This window comes from Electrophorus electricus, chromosome 3, assembly GCF_041902795.1.
Source record: "Electrophorus electricus isolate QZ-2024a chromosome 3, ASM4190279v1, whole genome shotgun sequence".
NCBI classification, from domain to species: Eukaryota; Metazoa; Chordata; class Actinopteri; order Gymnotiformes; family Gymnotidae; genus Electrophorus; species Electrophorus electricus.
Genome location: NC_137499.1, coordinates 8,395,001 through 8,415,183, shown reverse-complemented (window position 1 = coordinate 8,415,183; position 20,183 = coordinate 8,395,001). Strand labels below are relative to the sequence as shown.

General features: G+C 42.9%; 2 protein-coding genes across 17 annotated transcripts in view; one reads left to right on the top strand and one right to left on the bottom strand.

Annotated features, from left to right (window-relative positions):
- Nucleotides 1–4,591: 4,591 nt before the first annotated feature.
- On the bottom strand, nucleotides 4,592–17,196 carry LOC145653702 (uncharacterized). Of its 4 annotated transcripts, XM_081707407.1 has the most exons (9): nucleotides 8,674–8,701; nucleotides 8,066–8,586; nucleotides 7,786–7,980; nucleotides 7,640–7,701; nucleotides 6,443–7,529; nucleotides 5,975–6,344; nucleotides 5,456–5,879; nucleotides 5,004–5,112; nucleotides 4,592–4,905 (listed from the first exon to the last, which is right to left on the bottom strand). In XM_081707407.1, exons 5-6 carry the CDS (start codon nucleotides 7,009–7,011, stop codon nucleotides 6,302–6,304), a joined length of 612 nt encoding a protein of 203 aa, XP_081563533.1. In that variant the 5' UTR covers nucleotides 7,012–7,529; nucleotides 7,640–7,701; nucleotides 7,786–7,980; nucleotides 8,066–8,586; nucleotides 8,674–8,701; the 3' UTR covers nucleotides 4,592–4,905; nucleotides 5,004–5,112; nucleotides 5,456–5,879; nucleotides 5,975–6,301. The 4 variants fall into 4 exon arrangements, with proteins under 4 accessions (XP_081563533.1, XP_081563541.1, XP_081563526.1 ...); XM_081707415.1 differs by having other exon boundaries at nucleotides 7,640–7,980; XM_081707400.1 differs by lacking the exon at nucleotides 8,674–8,701 and adding an exon at nucleotides 16,925–17,196 and having other exon boundaries at nucleotides 6,443–7,980.
- Nucleotides 17,197–18,023: 827 nt separating this feature from the next.
- The window catches only part of pax6b (paired box 6b), a 39,002-nt gene continuing 36,842 nt past the window's right edge, over nucleotides 18,024–20,183 (top strand). For 3 of the 13 annotated variants that reach the window (XM_035532016.2, XM_081710117.1, XM_081710118.1), the window contains exon 1: nucleotides 18,029–18,437. In XM_035532016.2, coding sequence (XP_035387909.1) covers nucleotides 18,177–18,437 — 261 coding nt within the window. In that variant the 5' untranslated portion in view covers nucleotides 18,029–18,176. Of the gene's footprint in view, nucleotides 18,438–20,183 lie in introns of all 13 variants that reach the window. The other 10 variants (XR_014122574.1, XM_081710119.1, XM_081710125.1 and 7 more) reach the window with 5 other exon arrangements.

Genomic DNA, 20,183 nt, shown 5'->3' with positions numbered 1-20,183 from the left:
ACGCCAGGAACAGGGTCAGGACAGGTGGCGTCCCTCATGCCGGGAACAGGGTCAGGACAGGCGGCGTCCCTCACGCTGGGAACAGGGTCAGGACAGGCAGTGTCCCTCATGCCAGGAACAGGGTCAAGACAGGCGGTGTCCCTCACGTCGGGAACAGGACCAGGACAGGCGGTGTCCCTCACACTGGGAACAGGGTCAGGACAGGCTGTGTCCCTCACGCCAGGAACAGGGTCAGGACAGGTGGCGTCCCTCATGCCGGGAACAGGGTCAGGACAGGCAGCGTCCCTCACGCCGGGAACAGGGTCAAGACAGGCGGCTTGCCTCACGCCGGGAACAGGGTCAGGACAGGCAGTGTCCCTCACGCCGGGAACAGGGTCAGGACAGGCGGTGTCCATCATGCCGGGAACAGGATCAGGACAGGCAGTGTCCCTCACGCCGGGAACAGGATCAGGACGGATGGCGTCTTTCACACAGGGAACAGGAACAGGCTGGGTGGCTTGCGGGATAGCCATAGGTACAGGTTGGGTGACCCTGGAGGAACACAAACATACAGAACCCTCTCGGCAGTTCTCAAGGTGGTTTTGTCCCAGTGGAATGATCACCTCCCAGAGTCTCGCTATCTCGCTGTGACTTTGTTTGGCTGTTCATTCTCTAATGGTGAGCAGTAAAGAGGCAGACACAAGTGTGGAGAAGAACAAGATTTATTAGGGGCAAATCCAAATTCAGAGTAGTCAGAGCAGTCCAGGGTCATTGAGCCAATACGTAGAGTATGGGGATACATGATAAACAAAAAATACACAAAGGCACACAAGGGAAGCAGGCTATAACAGAGGTTAGGAAACATGAAGGCTAGGATAAACACAAAGGCATGGAGTACAAACTTACAGATTCAGTCTTTCAAATACATCCAAACAATAAACAGCAAATAAACAGGGAATCAGACAGTGTTTAAGTACATGAACTTAACAAGGCTAGAAATGAGGAACAGGTGAAAATAAAGACAGGCATGGAAAACCAAATGAGTGGTGGAGAAAATGAAACTAAGGTATGGAAAGGAAAATAATACAGATGACAGGGAAACCATGGAACATGGAAGCTGGGAGGGACTAACCGTGACACAGGGATACTCCAGGTGTAGCAGGGGAAGCTGTCAAAAAGGCACCTGAAGTGGAACCCCCCCCCCCCCCCCAGCTGCTAAGTAACAGCCAAATACCACATCAGTAATTATAGTTTATTTTCATTCATTATATGTACACCAGTTTAAAAATCCTACTTTTATTTCAAATATAAAGGCTCAAAACCAAAGAAGAGGAGGAAAGTCTGTGCCTTCTTCAAACGAGCATGGAAGGCTATGAAAAGGACTTTTGTTTGTGCCACAAATTTGAACAGGATTGCTCCTGTTTAACTTTTTCCAGTTCTCCTTTTTTACCAGTTTTTTTTTTTCTTTAATTTTCCTTGGTGCTTGTTAAATTTATTGTTAATTTATCATTTGTTTAATTTATGTGACTCTTTTCCTGGCCACTGATATGATTAGGTCAATTTAAGCCAAATTTCACTTACAAACAGTCAGAATAGCTAAAAGTCCTTAAGGAAATCACATGATTCCTTATAATTTTTGTTGATTCTTATCCTGGACTTGCTGAGGGTACCAGTAGGTGTGTTATGTTTTACTATGCTGTCCACAGCTGTGTATTAAATGTTTGAGATCTGTCTTGACATGCTTAGCACCGATCATTTAAAGATTCTGATTGTGCAGCCCACCAAGCAGTGGACTGCAGGTGTACTACTTGCAGGAAAGCTTTAGATTTGTTTAAAGTAGTAAACATTCCTGCTTCTCCCATTACCGTGTCTGATCTAAATCCCTCTGAGAATGTGTGTCAAGTGGTAAAAACGCTCTCTGAGGTCTGGTCACAGAACATCAGAAGAATCAAGCACATTTCCCCAAGTCAGTGTGCAACATGTTTAAACTTGCTGAAAAAGAACTGAAGCTGTAACTATTGCCCAAAGTGCTTCCACCAAATATTAAAAACATGTATTTTATAGATGTATGTTTTGTTCTAAAAATGTGCAATAGGATATCTTATATTTTGAAAGAGATGCAATTCATATATATATTAGAAAAGAGGAATGTAATGTGATTATAACACATGAGAGAAAATCACTATTGAGATAAAATATTCAGAATTGAGATAGAATCATAAATGCATGGTTCTCAAACGTTTTATACCACGTATCACCTGAGAAAATACTTGGCTCTTAAAGTACCACCACTATGACCAAAGGCCTTTTATTTTTAAATGCTGTAAATGTAAATATAAATGTTTAAATATTTAATTTGAAACAGTTCGGAGATTCCTCCCTTTACCACTAGAGGGAGCACGTGTTCCGCAGTTTGAGAACAAGTGCACTATACGATCACATGTATTGCACAGAATTTTTAAGCTATATTTTATCTTATGACTGAGAAATGTTACTACAGACTTCAAGAGTTTGGGTTACGAGTTATACCTCAGAATGCTTTGGTTTATCTGCAGTTGCAGATAAAAAAGGACTGTATACAGGTGTATGTAAGCACAATAATGGAAGAAAACAGTTTTCACCCTTTCACCAAAGACAGTGGTTACACTGTCACACTCAAAACACACTACAGTTAACAGTTTTAATAAAGGTTTAATTGAGGACAAACCTGGAGAGACCTGTAGCTCATCTGAGTGCAGGTAGTGTTAGATTCTCTCTTGGTTGGATTTGATTAGCCTGACTAATGATTTAAATAAACTAAAAAGCTACTAAATGTCTTCACATTTTTATATATCAGCTGTTCCTAGTGACACATACTCAGAAGATCACTTGGAAAAAGAAAACATCTGGGATATTTCAGACAAGCACATATACTGACTTTAACTATTCTATCAACAGTATTCACTCCTCAAAACATTTTGTCATCTGACATTTTGGAAATGTATGATAAGGTTTCTTTGACCCTTTAAGAGGGAATTTAACTTACTGAAAAAGTGTAGGACATCAGTAAAATCAAATTCACATTCACAAATCCAAAGACATAACATGGACTAGGATTGGTGGAGGACAGTTAGGTGTGTTAGGTCAGAGTCAGGGTCAGAGTGAATGACAGTGATAGGTGTACAGTTAGGTGTGTTAGGTCAGAGTGAATGACAGTGTTAGGTGAACAGTTTGGTGTTAGATGTGCTAAAATATTGGTAGCTGATGTTTCATCCCCATTAAAGAAGACAACATCAGTGTGGATTGAACTATATTGGTCAGTGCAAGTGTTTACTTTTAAATGGAGTTTGAGTGATGTAATCCAATGTTAATGTTGTTTTTCAAATTTTGTGTGTGGTGCTCTAACTTGGAGTTGATTGACTGATTAGGTGGAGGCGTTGCCGTGACATAGCCTGCCTTCATATGAGCTGATTGATTAAAGAAATTCTGTTGTGTCATGGGCTACCTATTTGCGCTCCCCTTTATGTTTTCTCATTCTCAGTGGCTGGTAGATTGGATCAATATCGATATGTCTGTTTACAGAACCAGGCCTCAAGGAATTCCCGTTCTCTTGATTTTTGGGTCACTTTATTTACTGCATTGAATCTGTGTCCCTCACGGTCTTTGTAAATAGACATGAGGGATAGCGGGTCCTGTCTTGTAATAGCCAGGTAGTGTTCATGTATCGTAGTTGACAACCTCCTTCCTGTTTGTCCAATGTAATTCTTTTCGCAGTTGTTTCATTAAATCTTATATATGACATTTGTCCTCTGACTTGTTTCCACTTGTTCTTTTGGTGGACAGTTAGGTGTGTTAAGTCAGAGTGAATGACAGTGTTAGGTAGACAATTAGGTGTGTAAGGTTAGAGTCAGGGCATGGTGCACTACTATCAGGAAGACATGTGAGGGGCACTAGTATCAGAGACGTGTGGCATGGGGCATTAGTATCAGCAAGCAGAGCCAATCACACCAAGCCTGGAAAGAACAGAGAGAAGAATGTTGTGTTTATGCATTTGAGGATGGGGGCTAATCTTCTCTGTGGCCAGTCTGGGGACCTGGGGTGGGGCTCCCCCAGGGGCTGTTTTGGAGGTGCCCGATTTAATCAGTGCTGTCTGCAGGGTTCCCGGACACACGGTTGACCCTGAAGCCAGAATTTGCCCAAATTCCTGTCCCATGTGACCTCTCTAGTAAGGAGGTAGGACTATGGTGACAGCTGGTTGGATGTGTTTTACATGTTGTGTAGCCATGTGCATTAGAGCATGCAGGTCAAGTAGCCATGTGGGTCATGCTGTTAGACTGATTTTTTTTTTTTTTTATCATATGTGTAATTATTCATTTTTAATCATGATTAAGATTGCATGCAAAATTCTACACATGAATGTCATTTATTGTCATCTTATAGTTTCTCATTATTTTAAATATATCCATTATATATTGTTAAAAATTGATCATTTATGAATAAGAATAAAAATAGATTTATTTGAATTAAGTTCATTTAACCAAATAATTTATACAAAGAAAATGAACAGTTAAAATAGTATTTGTTCATCAAATTAATATCAAAACAACAAGTGCATCTTTTGAAGCGTGTCCAATTACCAACAAGTCACAAAAATGCTCATTCACATTAAAGGAAAAAGCGGTTTAAATCAGTGCTCATTCACCTTGTGAAGTATAATACAATATTAAACAGTGCTCATTTGCTTTTGAAAGTACAAATGATTATGAAACACACAGAACAAATAATGAAGAGGAATAAATAAAACTATACAACTATTTACAACAGGCTGAGTGGGGTGCTCAGCAGACAACTGCCTCTGTCCAGGAACTTCTGGCCAGGCGTATGGCTTCGACAAGACTGCTGATGCTGGGCCACTGATCATGCCTCCTGCCTTGTCCAAGGAAGCAGCTGTGAAGGTACAAAAGGACAGACACGCGGCATCAATTAGTGACACAGCTACAAGTCAAACTTAAGGAAACTTATTGGATTATTGAGAGTCAACTTACTGTTTTAAGATCTCTGTTGTTGGAACAGAGTTTTGAGTGGCAGCTTTTAGACTGTTGGCCAGTTTACTACATGAGAATATCCAGGAACACCATCAGGTCCCAGGCTCTCCTGAAAATAAAAGAAAGAAAAATACAGACATTAGGTACTGTAGAAAAGGCTTAGTACAGAAGATAATTGCTTATTTTTTCATTTTTTAAAAGTGGTCTTGAAATTGTTATTATTGTGGTGACCACTGTCAGCTAGAGGAGTATGCCCCCCACCCCCCCTTGAGTCTTCGTTCCTCTCATGGTTTCTTCCTTATACTCTAGGGAGCTTTTTCTTGCCACTTTTCCCTTTGGTTTGCTCACTGGGGGCTTGGACTTGGACATTTGTAAAGCTGACACATCTGTTGTAAAAAGCACTATATAAATAAATTATTTGATTTGAATAGAAAGAACTACAATATACTTACATCCTCCTCATCCCCAGACAAAGCCAGAGTCTGTGTAGCAACTTGGCCATCAGGAATAGTCCCCTTGGTCGGCCCAGACATATGTGGGACTTGGTTGGGTCTGAGACAAGGCAGTCAGAGAATGAGGCCCCACTGCAGCACAATGGAGAGGTGGAAGTGGTTCGAGCCTGTGCTCAGTGCATGTGGGGTCCGCAAACTCATCGAAGCCCACATCCATATCCTTGAAGCCCTCATCCTCCAGCTCTGGAAGGTCCTCATTGCGAAGCCCATCCTGAGAGTCTGGATCTCAGTGAGGAGTTGCTGGCTCAACTCAATGGCGTAGTGCTGCAGGTGGCCTCCAGTACTGCATCTGTGTAGTCTTTGTTACACCTCACCAACCCTTCAAGCAGGTACGCCTTGAAGTGCAGGGCACATGCACTTGTACCTGCAGAAGTCGAGGAAAGAGGCTTTTACTAAACAATGCTGACATATATACAGAGAGAGAGAGAGAGAGAGAGAGAGAGAGAGAGAGAGACTTACCAGGTACGAAGGTGAAATGGCTCCAGGGATGTGGAACCGCATACACAGGGGCAGGACAACCCCGCCCCTGGTCACGTGCCCCACCCTCCTGTACAGCGGTACACTTGGAGGGTCCTGAATGTAGGGGAGGTGGCACCTTTGTCTGCCTAATGTCCTCCACCATCAGTTGCAGCTGGTGGGTGATGGTGCTGTGGTCAGTACCCGGGGCCAGCCACCTCTTGAGCACTGAGAGGTACTCAGAGGCCAGGGCCAACCACTGCTGTCTGTGCCCCACACACAGATGCCTGTACAGCAAGGTCACACTGTTACACAGAGTGCGAACCCACATCAGGCAAACGACCTTCTTCCCGCAGGACAGCCTACATCATGCCTACACAAATCACACAGAGAAACCAACAGGTCACAGCAATCCAACACAATATCACACACACTTGCAAATGCTCACACACGCAGCAGACACACACACACCTGTAGATCATGACTGCTGGGAACTTCTCCTTATAGACGGGGTGCAGATGATCCAAGACATCCTGCAACCAGCCCACCACTTTCTTCTTACAGCGGCGGCACTCCAAGTACTTGGTGGCCACAAAGTACCAGCTGCTGAAGTCCAAGACCCTTCTGATGGTCTTGTACAGCCCACAGACCATCAGCTTATGGCCGCTGCAATTTGGGCTGCAAAGCAGCTTGAATGGCCAGGTTGCCCGTAAACCAGCCGGGGTCCGGAAGGCGACTACCATAGACAGACTCTTGGTCAGCGCCAGCCTCACAGACTGCTCTCTGGTGAACAGCACCTGGCTGAGCCACTGATGCTGCTTTCTGCTGCCCTCAGGCAGAAGCACCTTAAACAAAACATGCATTATGAATATGGGATTTGTGTTTTCCTGAACCCACGACAAAAGCACCAGAGGTGGGGTGGTGCTGCTCATCTCAGCAATGAGCACTGGCTGTGTTTGCGAAGGCTGCTTTTCTGGTTCAGCCATCAGTAGGGAGCACTGGCGTGGAACAGGGGAAGACAGAGCGGGAACAGCAAGCATTAATGAGCTTAGAAAAGGGCAAAAATATCACTTAACATCACAGCATAGGTGTACATCCGCCTGTGGAGACAGCTGGGACAGCCAAGAAGCTTGAAATCTATTTATTAGGCTACAGTGCATCCAGAAAGTATTCACAATGATTCACTTTTTCCACATTTTGCAGAACCTCTCAAGCTCCATCAGGTTGGATGGGGAGCATCAGGGCTCAGCCATTTTCAGATCTCTCCAGAGATGTTCAATCAGGTCCAAGTCTGTGCTCTGGCTACTGAAGCCTAAAAGCCTGAAGTGCTACTGAAGCACGAGTCGCTCCCAGCCCACCCCTCGATGACGACGACAGCAGTCTCAAACAAATCTATGTCATAATGTGCAACTATGTTAATGAAATAAGCAGATGAAATGAAGATGACAGTTTTAACCCCCCAAAAGTGAAGGGCACTGTTTAACATGCATTTAATGAGTTAATGACCGTGCAGTGTGAAACCACCATCTCACATTACCTACCTTACCATTTCCAATTCCTTCCCATTAAAGCGGCATTACAATAAAACAAGTTACAGTCAGGCCAAACAACAAGACAGACATTCAATTTTATACTTGTGTAGTTAACTCAGTCAGCAGAACACTTCACCTTCATTGTCCAGTTCCATGGACACAGCCAGCAGCTCATTGTCCAAAGGCTCCCAAAGGCTCCTGTGTGCAGATGCTGACTATGAAACTCCATGACTCAGTCTTCCACACACCCACACACGCATGTACCCATGCACACATGCCTACCTATCACCGCACAAGCAGTAAAACCTGGATGATGAGGTACTGTGTCAGAGGAGAGATGGGGAGGCAGTCACTGCGGTTGCAGAGTGAATCTGCAACCGGCCGCTCTCCTTCGCGTCTCAGTGCTGGATGTACTGTTGCAGTGCCTCCATCTTGCTGCCAGGCCTGACCTTCTGCCGCCATATCCACTGAATGTAGCTGGATTAACAAAACACAGCGTGTAACTGCAAAACATTCCACTTTCGATGCTGCTCTGTTTGTTATGCATAAATTCCCTACCTACCGCCTCTTCTCCCTGTCCCTGGCCTCATATAGGTCCCTGTACGAGAAGCTCTGGTGTTCTCCAAAGTTCACGAGCCACTGGTCCTCCCTTCCAGGAGAGAAGGACCCGTCCCTGGTCCGGCATTCCCTGACGACTGTCATCACGTTTGGGAAGAGGGTCCCGTACAGGACCAGGGCATCCTTGTTAGCCATGCAAGTGAACACGGAAGTCTCTGCACCCTTGCACTCCTGTTGATGGGCTGCCAACACCATGATGGCATAGCTCATGTCATGGGTCTGCAGCCATTTAAATGTTTGAGCCTGATTACTGCCCAAACCAGACCATGCTTTCGCTCAGCACCGGGATCACCTTATCTCGTAACCACACAGACCTTGGTCACCTCCCTCACCCTCTTGGCGCTCCAAGTCCGACACAGGGCCAGCCACCACTTGTAGATGTTGGCCAGCGCCACAGGCTTGGGCAAAGGCTGGAGGGTGAGCTCACCAGAGGTCTCCCACCTAAATGTTGGCTTAAAATTCATTCTGGAAATGAGAGGAAAAGACATAAGCATGCACATGTCAAAGACAAAGACGGAATCCACACGTGAAAAATTTTGACAGGCTACTTACTAAATTGCTAGTCAATACCCAAACTGTGTCCGTAAAAAGAACACACATCAGTATAACATTAGAAAAACACCTAAACGGTTTTGTTAGTGAACACAAAATAACACGGTACACTGCTGCTCGGCTGCAATATATGGAAAGCCACAGTGGTCAAAATTCACTCATGAATTTTCAGACCAGACCACTACAGATCTTATAAGTTGATAAACCAGTGCTCAAGTCTGTTTATTTTTGGGATCCACATATGTGTTAAATTGCTCGATAATTTATGTATTAATTCATATACTAGCTAGAAGTTTAGTAGACAGCAGTAGTGACCATATTTAGGTACTTCAGACCTAAATATGCTAAATACTTTAATTGGGCAATTTAAATGGTCAAGTACTTTAAATAGGCAATTGGCTAATGAGTTAACTAGCAAGCAACATTTCCTACAGCTGGAGGATGGAGAGGAGGAACTTCATTGTATGAGGTAAGGGCAATTTTAAACGAGTTAATCGCAGAGTCCGTTAAACTGGTAAAAAACTAACCAGAGACAACTAACTGATAACTGGCTGCAAAACAAAGCTCACCCAAAGGTAGCTATAGTTGGTCAATCATGAATTGTTTCTAGTGACAGACTGAAAGCAACTTTGTCATTTTGTAGGAACTGCATCTTTGTGTCGAACTTGATGGTTAGCTAGCTATCAGAGGTTTGGGTGGGTAGTGTCATTATAGCAACTGCTCACTTCAGACTTTTGTTATGGTTAAAACTGAATGAAAGTGGAAGGGGTTATCACAACAAACTCAAGAAGGAGGCTGAACAGCATGTATGGATAACAGTGCTAATGGTATATCCCTGTTTTGTACCATTGAATTCTTGCTCCAAACTAGGACTGGCCAGTCTTGTGAACCTCACCAAACCTGCCTTCCATAGCTACTCCCCTCTCAGTCACCCAACCAGCCCCTGCCTCCAGTGGGAGAGTACATCAGGGAATAATACATCAGGCAGACTTTGGCTCAGGGCTAAATACACCCCTCTACCTCGCCAGTGTCAGCTAGTGTTTTTTTCGGAAAAAAGTAAGACAGGGGCTTGAGACCCTGTGTTGACTACTGAGGACTTAACGGACTATTGATTAGATATCCTGATTAGACTATTGATTAGATAAAAACGTCTATCCAGTCTATTTAAACTGTCACAGGTGGCCAGCCATCCAGCAGGAGGGACACGCCCACTCTGGCTCAGGATCACAGCGCACACCTGCCCCAGTCCCAATCACCTTCATGGTCTTCAGGTCCTGGAAGGCAACGCTGCACATTAGTGGTCTTACTACTGAGTATACAGCGGAGCTCCATGCTGCATTATGGAGTATATTCTTGTACTTTGTTCTACACTACATGTATTCACTATGGACAATAAAGAGCACTTTCTAGCAACCCCGTCCCTCGCTCCCTCTGTGTCACCACCCTCACAGAATATGCAGCCTACTGGGAGTGAGGTGAGCAGTCCCGAATGGGCACAGCCGCTATCTGTTCAAACGGTGACACTGGAACTTAGGGAGATTCGCTCTATTGTGCAGGGCCTACTTCAGGGACAGGTGAATAGGTTCACCCCAATTCCTGAGAGCTGACCAATTCCTAAGCCTGTTACAGAGGGAGTAAGGTGCCTGATCGCCACCCCTGAGGTCTTTGGAGACATGGAGCGTTGCGAGGGGTTTGTGGTCCAGTGTGACTTTTACCCGATCATGCCAAAGTGGCCTTCATGATCTCCAGACTTACAAAAAGAGCCCAAGTCTGCGGAGTGGCTCTGGTAGTCAAATCGTTCTCTTTGTTGAATGACTACTGCAGTTTCATTCAGGAGCTTAAGGCCATGTTTCATCATTTTTGCCAGGGGAAAATCTGTGGCCCTGGTGTGGATGAGAGAGGGGCTGCATTCAGTGGCTGACTATGCCATGGAGTTCCGAATACTAGCCGCAGGATCTCGCTGGAATGAACCAGCATTGATTGACATGTTCCTGAGTGGACTAAGGAGAGAACTGCAGGCAGAATTAGCCTGCAAACCTGAGGTCTCTACCTTGAATGAAGCTGTTCATCTGGCTATCACCTATGACTGCCTCTTGCAGGAGAGACTTCATCATTTTCACCAAGGATTGCTGCATTTGGAGGTTACCTCACCAGCTGTACTTATTGAAGCCCGGAGGAACCCATGCAATTCAGCGTGGCCAGGGTAAGATGTAAGCCGAGGGAGCAGAGAGAGAGAAACGATTTGGTGAGTTGCTCTCCAGTCCTGTTGATGTTTCGATTAGAGGTGTTGCACAAGGGCCGCTCTCTTTTTGCTACAGCTCTTGTGGACTTCGGAGCAGCAGGAAATGTGATGGAGTGGAGAATTACAAGGAAACTGGGGATAACTGCAATTTCCCTGCCCTCTCCTTTAAGTGTGCAAGCACTTGATGGGGGACCTGTGGGCTCAGGATTCATCACCCATTTCACTCCTCGAGTTACCCTCGAAATAAATGATCCAAGAGAGCACATATCCTTTTATTTACTCTGCTCCCTTTCTTACCCCCTCACATTAGGCTTCCCTTGGTTACGCTCTCACAACCCCCACCTGCTGTGGTCTGGGAATCAAATCCTCGAGTGGGTGCCCTCATGCTACCAGTGATGCTTCCTCAGTCAGGCCATACCTCACAAGTCCACATCAATAGAGAGCCCTGATGCTGACAAGGAATATACCATTTCCTGGGAGTATTAAGACCTGGCAGAGGTTTTTTAGTGCAGTGAGGGCTACCCAGCTACCTCCACATCATGAAGGGAAGGGGTTATACCACCTAAGAGTAGAGTCTATCCCCTCTCCCAAGAGGAGACCCAGATGGAACAATACATCAGGGAGACTTTGGCTCAGGGCTAAATATGCCCCTCTACCTCGCCAGTGTCAGCTAGTGTGTTTTTCGTAAAAAAGTAGGACAGGAGCTTGAGACCCTGTGTTGCCTACTGAGGACTTAACGGACTATTGGTTAGATATCCCTATCCCATTCCCCTGGTCCCTGCTGCACTTGAGTAGTTGAGGGGACCCTGATATTTTACAAAGCTAGACCTGCGCAATGCTTACAACCTCATTAAGAGCAGAGATGGAGATGAATGGAAAACAGCTTTCAGTACTTCCTCTTGTCATTATGAGTATTTCGTTCTACTGTATGGTTTAGCCACAGCTCCCTCCTGATCTATTCCACCTGCTTTGACTAACATATACATGACGTATGCATGTTTCTCGGTACCCTTCTTTTGTGCTCTTCTATAGAACCACCTCTACTGCAAGTTGGAAAAGTGTGAATTCCACCACAGAGAAGTGAGCTTCCTGGGCTACAGTATAAGAGATGGTAGAGTACGTATGCAACAAAGCAAGGTAGAGGCCGTGGCAGGTTGGCCGAGACCCCAGTAACGCTGGGAATTACAAAGGTTTTTAGGATTTTCGAACTTTTATAGAAGGTTCATCAGATCTTTTAGCACCTTAGCCAGACCACTCATGGACCTACTTCAGAGACAAGCAAAATGCCTCAAATGGAGTTCAGCAGCAGAGAAAGCTTTTGAGGAGCTAAAGATTGCCTTCGCTACCACGCCCGTATTAGCACAACCTGACTCCAAGAAGCCTTTTATCGTGGAGGTGGATGCCTCGGATGTTGGAGTCGGGGCAGTGCTATCCCAAGAAAGAAAGAAGGAAGGAAAATTGAGGCCTATTGCCTACTTCTCACAGAAGTTAAGCCTGTCCAAGCGGAATTACTCAGTGGGAGATTGTGAACTCCTGGCCATGAAACTCACCTTGGAGGGGTGGAGACATTGGCTGGAAAGAGTGCGACAGTAATAACCGACCACAAAAACCTTGAATGCCTCCAAACTACTAAGTGGTTGAATTCCAGGCAGGCTCAGTGGTCACTTTTTTTCTCCGTGTTTGTTTTCTGAATCACCCACAGACCAGCAGAGAGAAACATAAGGGAGTACAACGCCGAAGCTCAATCGACCAGCCAAGAACTGGTTCTTTCTCCCTCATGCTTCTTAGCAGCGATAACCTGGGATCTAGACTGCAGTAAAGAAGCTGCTAACCTGCATCCACACTGTCCACCGAACCGGCTCTATGTTCCGTCCTAGAATCGCAGAGCCCTCATTACATGGCCGCACACTTTGATGGGAATGGGACACCCGGGGTTGACACGCACGGCTCAGCTGTTGAGTGCACTTTACTGGTGGCCTGCAATGCACAAAGATGTGGTCAGGTAAATTGCTTAGTGCACGGACTATTCCCGCAGCAAGATGCCATGCACTCCACCTGCAGGTAAGCTGCTCCCTCTACCTACTCCCATGCGTCTGTGGTCTCATATTTTCATAGACTTTGTTTACGGACCTACTTGTCTCTGAGGAGAACACCACCATATTGGATATCATAGACCGCTTTTCTGAAATGGTCAGATTTATTGCATTGAAGGGGCTACCCGCAGCATTAGAAACAGCAGACCTGCTCTGCTGCAATGTGTTTTGACAATTCGGGTTGCCTGAAGACATTGTTTCAGACCAGGAGGCTCAGTTTACTTTGCAGATGTGGAAAGAGCTGCTGCAAAAACGAAACATTATCATCAGCCTAACCTCTGGTTACCACCCCCAGGTGAACGGACAAGTAGAGAGAGTAAACCAGGAGCTGAGGAAATTTTCACACTTGTATTTTCAACAGCATCCCAAGACTTAGAGCACATATCTCTCCTGGGCGGAATACACGCAGAATTCCCTTTGTCATGCAGGGACGAGCCTTACCCCTTTTGAGAGTGTTTTAGGCTACCAGCCTCTGCTTTACTCCTGGAATCCCCCTGCTTCTGACCAACTGGCTGTGGAGAAGTTCTGTCAGCAAAGTGAACAGGTTTGGGAGGAGACACACCAGAGGTGGCGCTCAGCTATTGCAGCATACAAACGAAAGGTGGACAGGCGGCACAGGATGACCCCTCAGTTCATACCTGGACAAAAAGGTGAGTCGCTACCAAGGACGGTTAGGCTGGGCCATCAGGCAAACTCAAGGCCAGATATGAGGGCCCTTACACTGTAACCAGCCAGGTGAATAACATGGCCTATCGGATAGGCCAGTCTGGACACAGTCGGGCATCAATGACCTTTCAAGTGTCGGCCCTGCACCAGGTATTGGAGCGTCCCGTCTCTGAGGAGGAGAATCCTTCAGGGGCTCCACCCCCACCACTGGAGGTCAAAGGAGGACCATCTTACAGGGTCAGCACCCTGCTCAATTCAAGGAGAAGGGTACCAACCTGCAATACCTAGTGGACTGGGAGGGGTACAGTCCTGAGTAACATTGCTGGATACCAGCCTCCCAGGTATTAGACCCCGACCTCACTGCCTCCTTTCACAGGGCACACCTGCTGAGGCCTGCTCCATGTTGGATGGGCAGATCACATTCTAGGAGGCTGGTGGGGTCTTCAGAGGGAGGTGGGGTCTGTCAAGGTGTGGCCGGCCATCCAACAGGAGGCACACGCCCACTACAGCTCCGGATCAACGCACACAGCTGCCCCGCTCCCAATCATACCCACCTCTGTCACATTTCACTCCCTCGTTATTTAAACCAACAAGTCCCGGAAGGCAGTGCTGCACATTAGTGGTCTTACTACTGAGTATACGATGGAGAGCCACACTGCCTTATGGAGTATATTCTTGTTCTTTGTTTTTTTGTTCTACACTACCTGTTTTCACTATGGACAATAAAGAGCACTTTCTAGCAGCCTAGTCTCTCAGGCCCTCTGTGTCGACATCGTCACATAAACAAAGGAGGTGGTGGTCATTTTTAAATGATTAAAAAAGCCCTAATGCCCTGATTATAGTGAGCTTTTTTGTTTCAATACAAATTCCCATTGAGACCAACCTATTAAATTCATCTAATATAATTTCTCATAATTTCTCAATCAATGTCTAATTGTAACAGTGTCACGCTGAGGCTAACATCAAGGGAATGTTTTTGGGGTTTTCTCACACAGCTGTATGGATAAAAGAACAATTGCTGGTATTAGCAGAGTATTGGTTAGAAAGTCAAATTTACGCAGATAAGATGACGACTATGACTTTACATAATTATAGTCTGTGACAATGGCGGCAGAAATACATTTATTTGCAGGAATTTAAAGATTTACATTTAGCATGTTGCTTCAGAGAAAAATGTTTCAGTTTGCACGGTATGTGGATACATACTTGTTCTTACTTTAACACAATATGCGTAAGACAATGTCAATTTGAAAACTTTTGCAATTTTCTTTGTACATCAAATTTTCTTTGAACATCTGTGATCATATTGTAAAAAAAAAGTGTTTTGGTGCCATTTTTATTACAGTTCAAACGCTTATTCTAAAACAATTGCAGTTAGCCTACAAAATGTATGACATTCCTATTACCTTACAGCTGTATACCTAATAATAGGCTAAAAGGCATCAAGTTCTTTCAAGTGTATTATTATGATGTATTTATAATGTAACTATAATGTTATTTATTATTCTAACAATAGCATCTACAAATTTACTACTTTTAGGGCTGTCAACAATAGCAATATTTATATAATATTTGTGAAATATTTTTGTAAATATTATTAATTCAAATTTATATGCATTTGTATACCTCTTTTTACAACGTATTGCCACATTGCAGCTTTACAGAAAACATGTATTGTCGAGGCCCATAATAAACAAGCTAAATTGACAGTAAACTCCTTGAGGGCAAGAGCATGAACCAAGCTTCAGAAAGGGAACCCATGCTCCTGTGATCAACACTAATAAAGCATAATTAATAAAACTGCTATTAGTTTTAATGTGCTATAAAACATTTTACAAATGATTAACAAATATTTGGCAGATTATTCAATTATATTATATTATATTTATTATATTATATGGCATTGTAAAACAAACAATTATTTAAAATTATTTAAGACATTATTTAAAATAGCTAAGTTTAAAATTGAATATTTAAATATTCAAGAAATATTTGAAAACTTCTGTTATCGAGACCACAGAAAGCAGGAAATCACGGACACAGAATTGTAAATGACAAGCCTATGATGGAAAATATGTCCAGTACTTCATTAAACCTTTCATTGTTGTTACACAAAGGAATTACACCATCAAACTTGCCCTTGCTGGCCGACATGTTGCGCTAAGTTGGCACCATTCACCGCATAAAAATACTTTGATTGTACCTAGTGCATAGTTGAAAACATTAGTTAAGGCTTGGAATTATTTTTCTCTCGTCCTGCTCCCCGGCCAAGAATGCAAGCTTTTTTATTAGAAAGGATTGAGACGGTGGAGCCGTCCATTCCCTCACTGGTTCTTGGCTCTGCATTTCTCTACACTCCATTAAAACAGTGAAAGCCAGTGAAATATTGTATGTTATTTTAGACGTTTTCATATCCACAATGCTTCTCTTGAAACATGACGTTAGTCTCCCTGAACCCGTTAGTCGCCCTTTTTAAAGTTTTAAACCACTTTGCAAACACGGCAAAAACACGGCATAAACAGGAATTCCTTTTCAATACCTAGTATTAAAGGGTCGTAATTGGACTAATTGTTTATCTGTAAGATTGTATTTTCAATCATCAAATCAAACGATGGATTTTGGCTGTGATAGAATATCTTTTTCTCTTTCACATCCATTTTGTTGAGTCCAAAAGTAGAAGTGGCAAGACTTATCACTGTAGTTTTAGCGTTGCGCCGTATGGACCCCGAAGCATAACCCCGAAGCATAACCCCGAAGCATAAGCAAGAATGCTTAATAAGACATCTTAACCCCGAATATGCAAGACCATTTAGTTTTCATCACCAACTGACGCAGTTATACAGTTAAAACGGGGCAAGCTGCAAATGCTGGTTTAAAACTTAAATTGATAAAACTGTGTCTGTATCAAGGAATGGCGTTTCTTATTGAGAGTTTTTCCCAGTGTGCATGAAATTAAATATTCTGAATTAACCTATTTATATCGAAGGAAAACGCATTAACATTCCCTTCAGTAAGACATGTGCATTAGATCCGTCACACCAACAAACGTTATGTAAACGCTAGCTTGACCTCAAGCCACAAGAAGTGAGACAGAGAAGAGGCAGTAGATGCTGGAGAAAACTTTGTTTGAACTAAGCAAATTTAGAATATTTTACTTAAAAATAGCACAATTATAAGATAGTGTTATATCTGAGTAACAGACGAAGAGAGAGAGAGAAAAACACGATTTAGAATAAGAATAACCACTGACTGGAGAAAGTTCTGCTCCGTAGGGCAAAAACAGGCCTAAGCTTGTTTTATTATCCTTTACTCGCTGAGGCCCCCTTTTCAGGCCATTGCAGACTCCTTGCCGACATCGTTTTTGTGGGCCGGTGTGGAATGTGATGCCGATCAGCGCCTCTCTTTCACCTTCTAGTTTACTGGTGGTCTTTGACTTTTTACATGTATTAACGAATTTAAATATATACCACCACCATGCTTATGGTCTGCTCTCATCAAAACCTCCCAACTCTCAAAACATTCTCTTCTTTCTTGTTATCCTTTTCCCGTTACCTCTGTTATAAGTCCTTCTCGGCGCCTTTTGTAATGAGCTGTGTTTAGTGGTGAAACTGTAGATACGCCGAGATATTAACGCAGAAGTACAACTTTTGGCATAAAATACGACGCATAGCCACGCATGAGCCAATGAAAAATAGTTTTGACACTGCTGACGACTTTCAAGAAAAGGCTGCAAACACATGCGTCACTAAATTATAAAAAAGGACACGCGGGCATATTGGAGGCTGTGCAGTTTTGTGCTAAAGTGATTCCAAAGATATTCATGCAAACAAAGGCACGTGGCGTGTTTGCGATTGGTTTACCCAGTACACCAGAATCCATTTGCAAGGGCAGTTATTGTACAGCGCAGTTTATCCTTTTGAGTCCCCATCTGTTAGTGCATGATGTACAGCTATTGATTTGTTTAGTACAACAGAAATACTTAATTTTGGATCTAAAACCTACCTTGTTTTGGTGAATACCAAATTTAATTTAAGACATATACGTTAGTAAATACGTTAAATAATTATGATGCAGGATAAGTCCTCTTTGCAAATACATTCAAAATAAGGTAACGCCCATCTAAAAAGAGTAAAACAGCGCAAACAACAACAAAAACAAGTCACCATAGTTAATCTAATATCAATAGTAAAAAATGCATATTGTTAAAGTGAAAACGCGATAAAACAGTATTGCAATGAGGCTGTATTCAATGTATATGAGACAGGGCGCTCAGCATTTGAATGCGTGGACTGATCAGCGGGCTCAGTAGCAGCACTTTCCTGCCGTTCGACCCCGTTTCCCGAACTGCTCTGTGGGGAGGAGATGGTAGAGGTCAGACTTTGCTAATGAGCCGCTGAGGAACAGCGAAGGCGCAACTAGGAGCAGATTGATTGATACATTCGAACATCACCAATCAGGTGTATTAAGCTTCTCTCTTTACTTCCCCCATCTCGTGCGCGCCCATGCCTTCTCACTCGCTAACTCTCACGTTCATTTGCATACTTCCATTCACTCACTCAGAGGCGAACGCACATTCTCAGTCACTCCACACTACTGACAGCTTGGTTCATTGTCAGTCCCTGTCTGCCCGTACAGGGGTTTGTCTTCAACACAGAGGATCACTGGAAAGCTTTAAAAAAGAAAACTCATATACGATATTGATATTTATTCCACAGTTTCTATACTTTCTGGAAATAGCTCTGGTGGAAGAATGCTCCAAAAAGGTGAGTGTGGATGCCTACTGCTCTCCAAACGTGCCTGTGCATCTTACAAGAAAAAGGCGAAAAAATGGGGAAAAAAAATCTAAAAAGCCACTATGTCTTGAAAGAACATTTGGAGAAAAACGGAGATATAGTGAAACAACAACAAACAAACAAACAAACAAAAACAGCAAAACAACAACAATACTACTACTACTAACACTACTAAACAATTACTACTAATGACAATGATAATAATAATAATTCGTAACAGCTATATTATTATTATTATTATTATTATTATTATTAGTAGTAGTAGTAGTAGTAGTAGTAGTAGTAGTAGTAGTAGTAGTAGCAGAAGCAGCATGTGGAACAAGAAATGCAAACTAGACCCTTACAACGTTTGTAGTCAGCCTCAGAGTAGTTAAGATCCTTTCGTAGATATGGCGAGTGTGTTTATTTAATTTAAGTTGATGCAGGCGTTTTTTCATGTTTTTGGATTAACTAATGATTGTTTATGGCAGAAGGAACAAGTAGTCACGTTAGGTCTAGACCGGGTTTAGTAGGAGAACAGAGATGCAATGACCCGTTGAGAAAAGGTGTCAGTTTGAATCAACCATTCAGTCGATTGCCTTCTTACAATGTGCCTGAAAACAATAGGCTTTGCAAGTTTTCCTATTTGCGTGTCCTGAAACATCTGTAAACAATTACAATTAATATGTTTAATCCCTCAGTTACAGTTTATCTGATGTGAACTATTGTAATATTATAATTCATAACAAAACAAGCAAAGATGATTGCAGAACATGTTTATTTAAGGTAAATTGTTATCTTACTTCTACAGTAATCATACAATAATTGTTTTAAATATTATTTTTAACATGCCTGATGGAAATTTCATCCAAGAAAATTCCAACTTAATTGGACTCTTAACACTGATGAAAGGTCTCACCAAGATAACTATTACATGTTAATGTCAGAATTCTGAACATTCAGATGCATGGGTACGGCTAATAGAGAATGTTGTGTCCCGTATAAGCAATACAGCGATTGTGGATATGGATTACACGAGGAAAGAAGTATACAACCTACATTTATCCTCATAAACAACAACAAACAATTCATACCATAAACAAATCATTAACAGGAATTTGCATGACTCATAGGCAAATCGTAGGGTAAAGAAAAACAAAACATTTTTGGTGGGAAATCTGCAAATTGTAATTAATTAATGTATTTTTTTAATTTCACGCAATCATAAATATAAAGTTATGTGGATTAATTAATTAGGCTACAGTCATATTATAAAATGCCACAAAATATTATCATTATTGATATTTTGAAATGATATTTCAACATTAAATCAATATTTTTAATGCGGGCTGTTAAAATACTTCATGAGATCTTTTTCATGAAGACGTGAAATGCTCTGTATGGAGAGGAGCGCTAAATGTTATTTTAGCGTGAAGGGGAAAAAATAAAACTATAGGCTTCTTTCTCTGATCCTCATTTTAGTAAGGCTACTGAATAGGTCCTTTATTGCAATTTTTTCTTACAACTGAACTCCCTACTGGGCTGTTGTATCCCTTTACAACCTCTGACAACCCGCACCAGTTACACAGTTACCTCCGGTTATTTATTCCGCCAAATTACTTGTCTATTACCCTTTAAAAAGTGAAATGTGAAAGTGACAGTGGAGTCTGCATGACCCTTTGGGGGTCATGGTACCAACGTTTGTGTTCTGCAAATGTTGCTGCGTTTAGTGGGAGG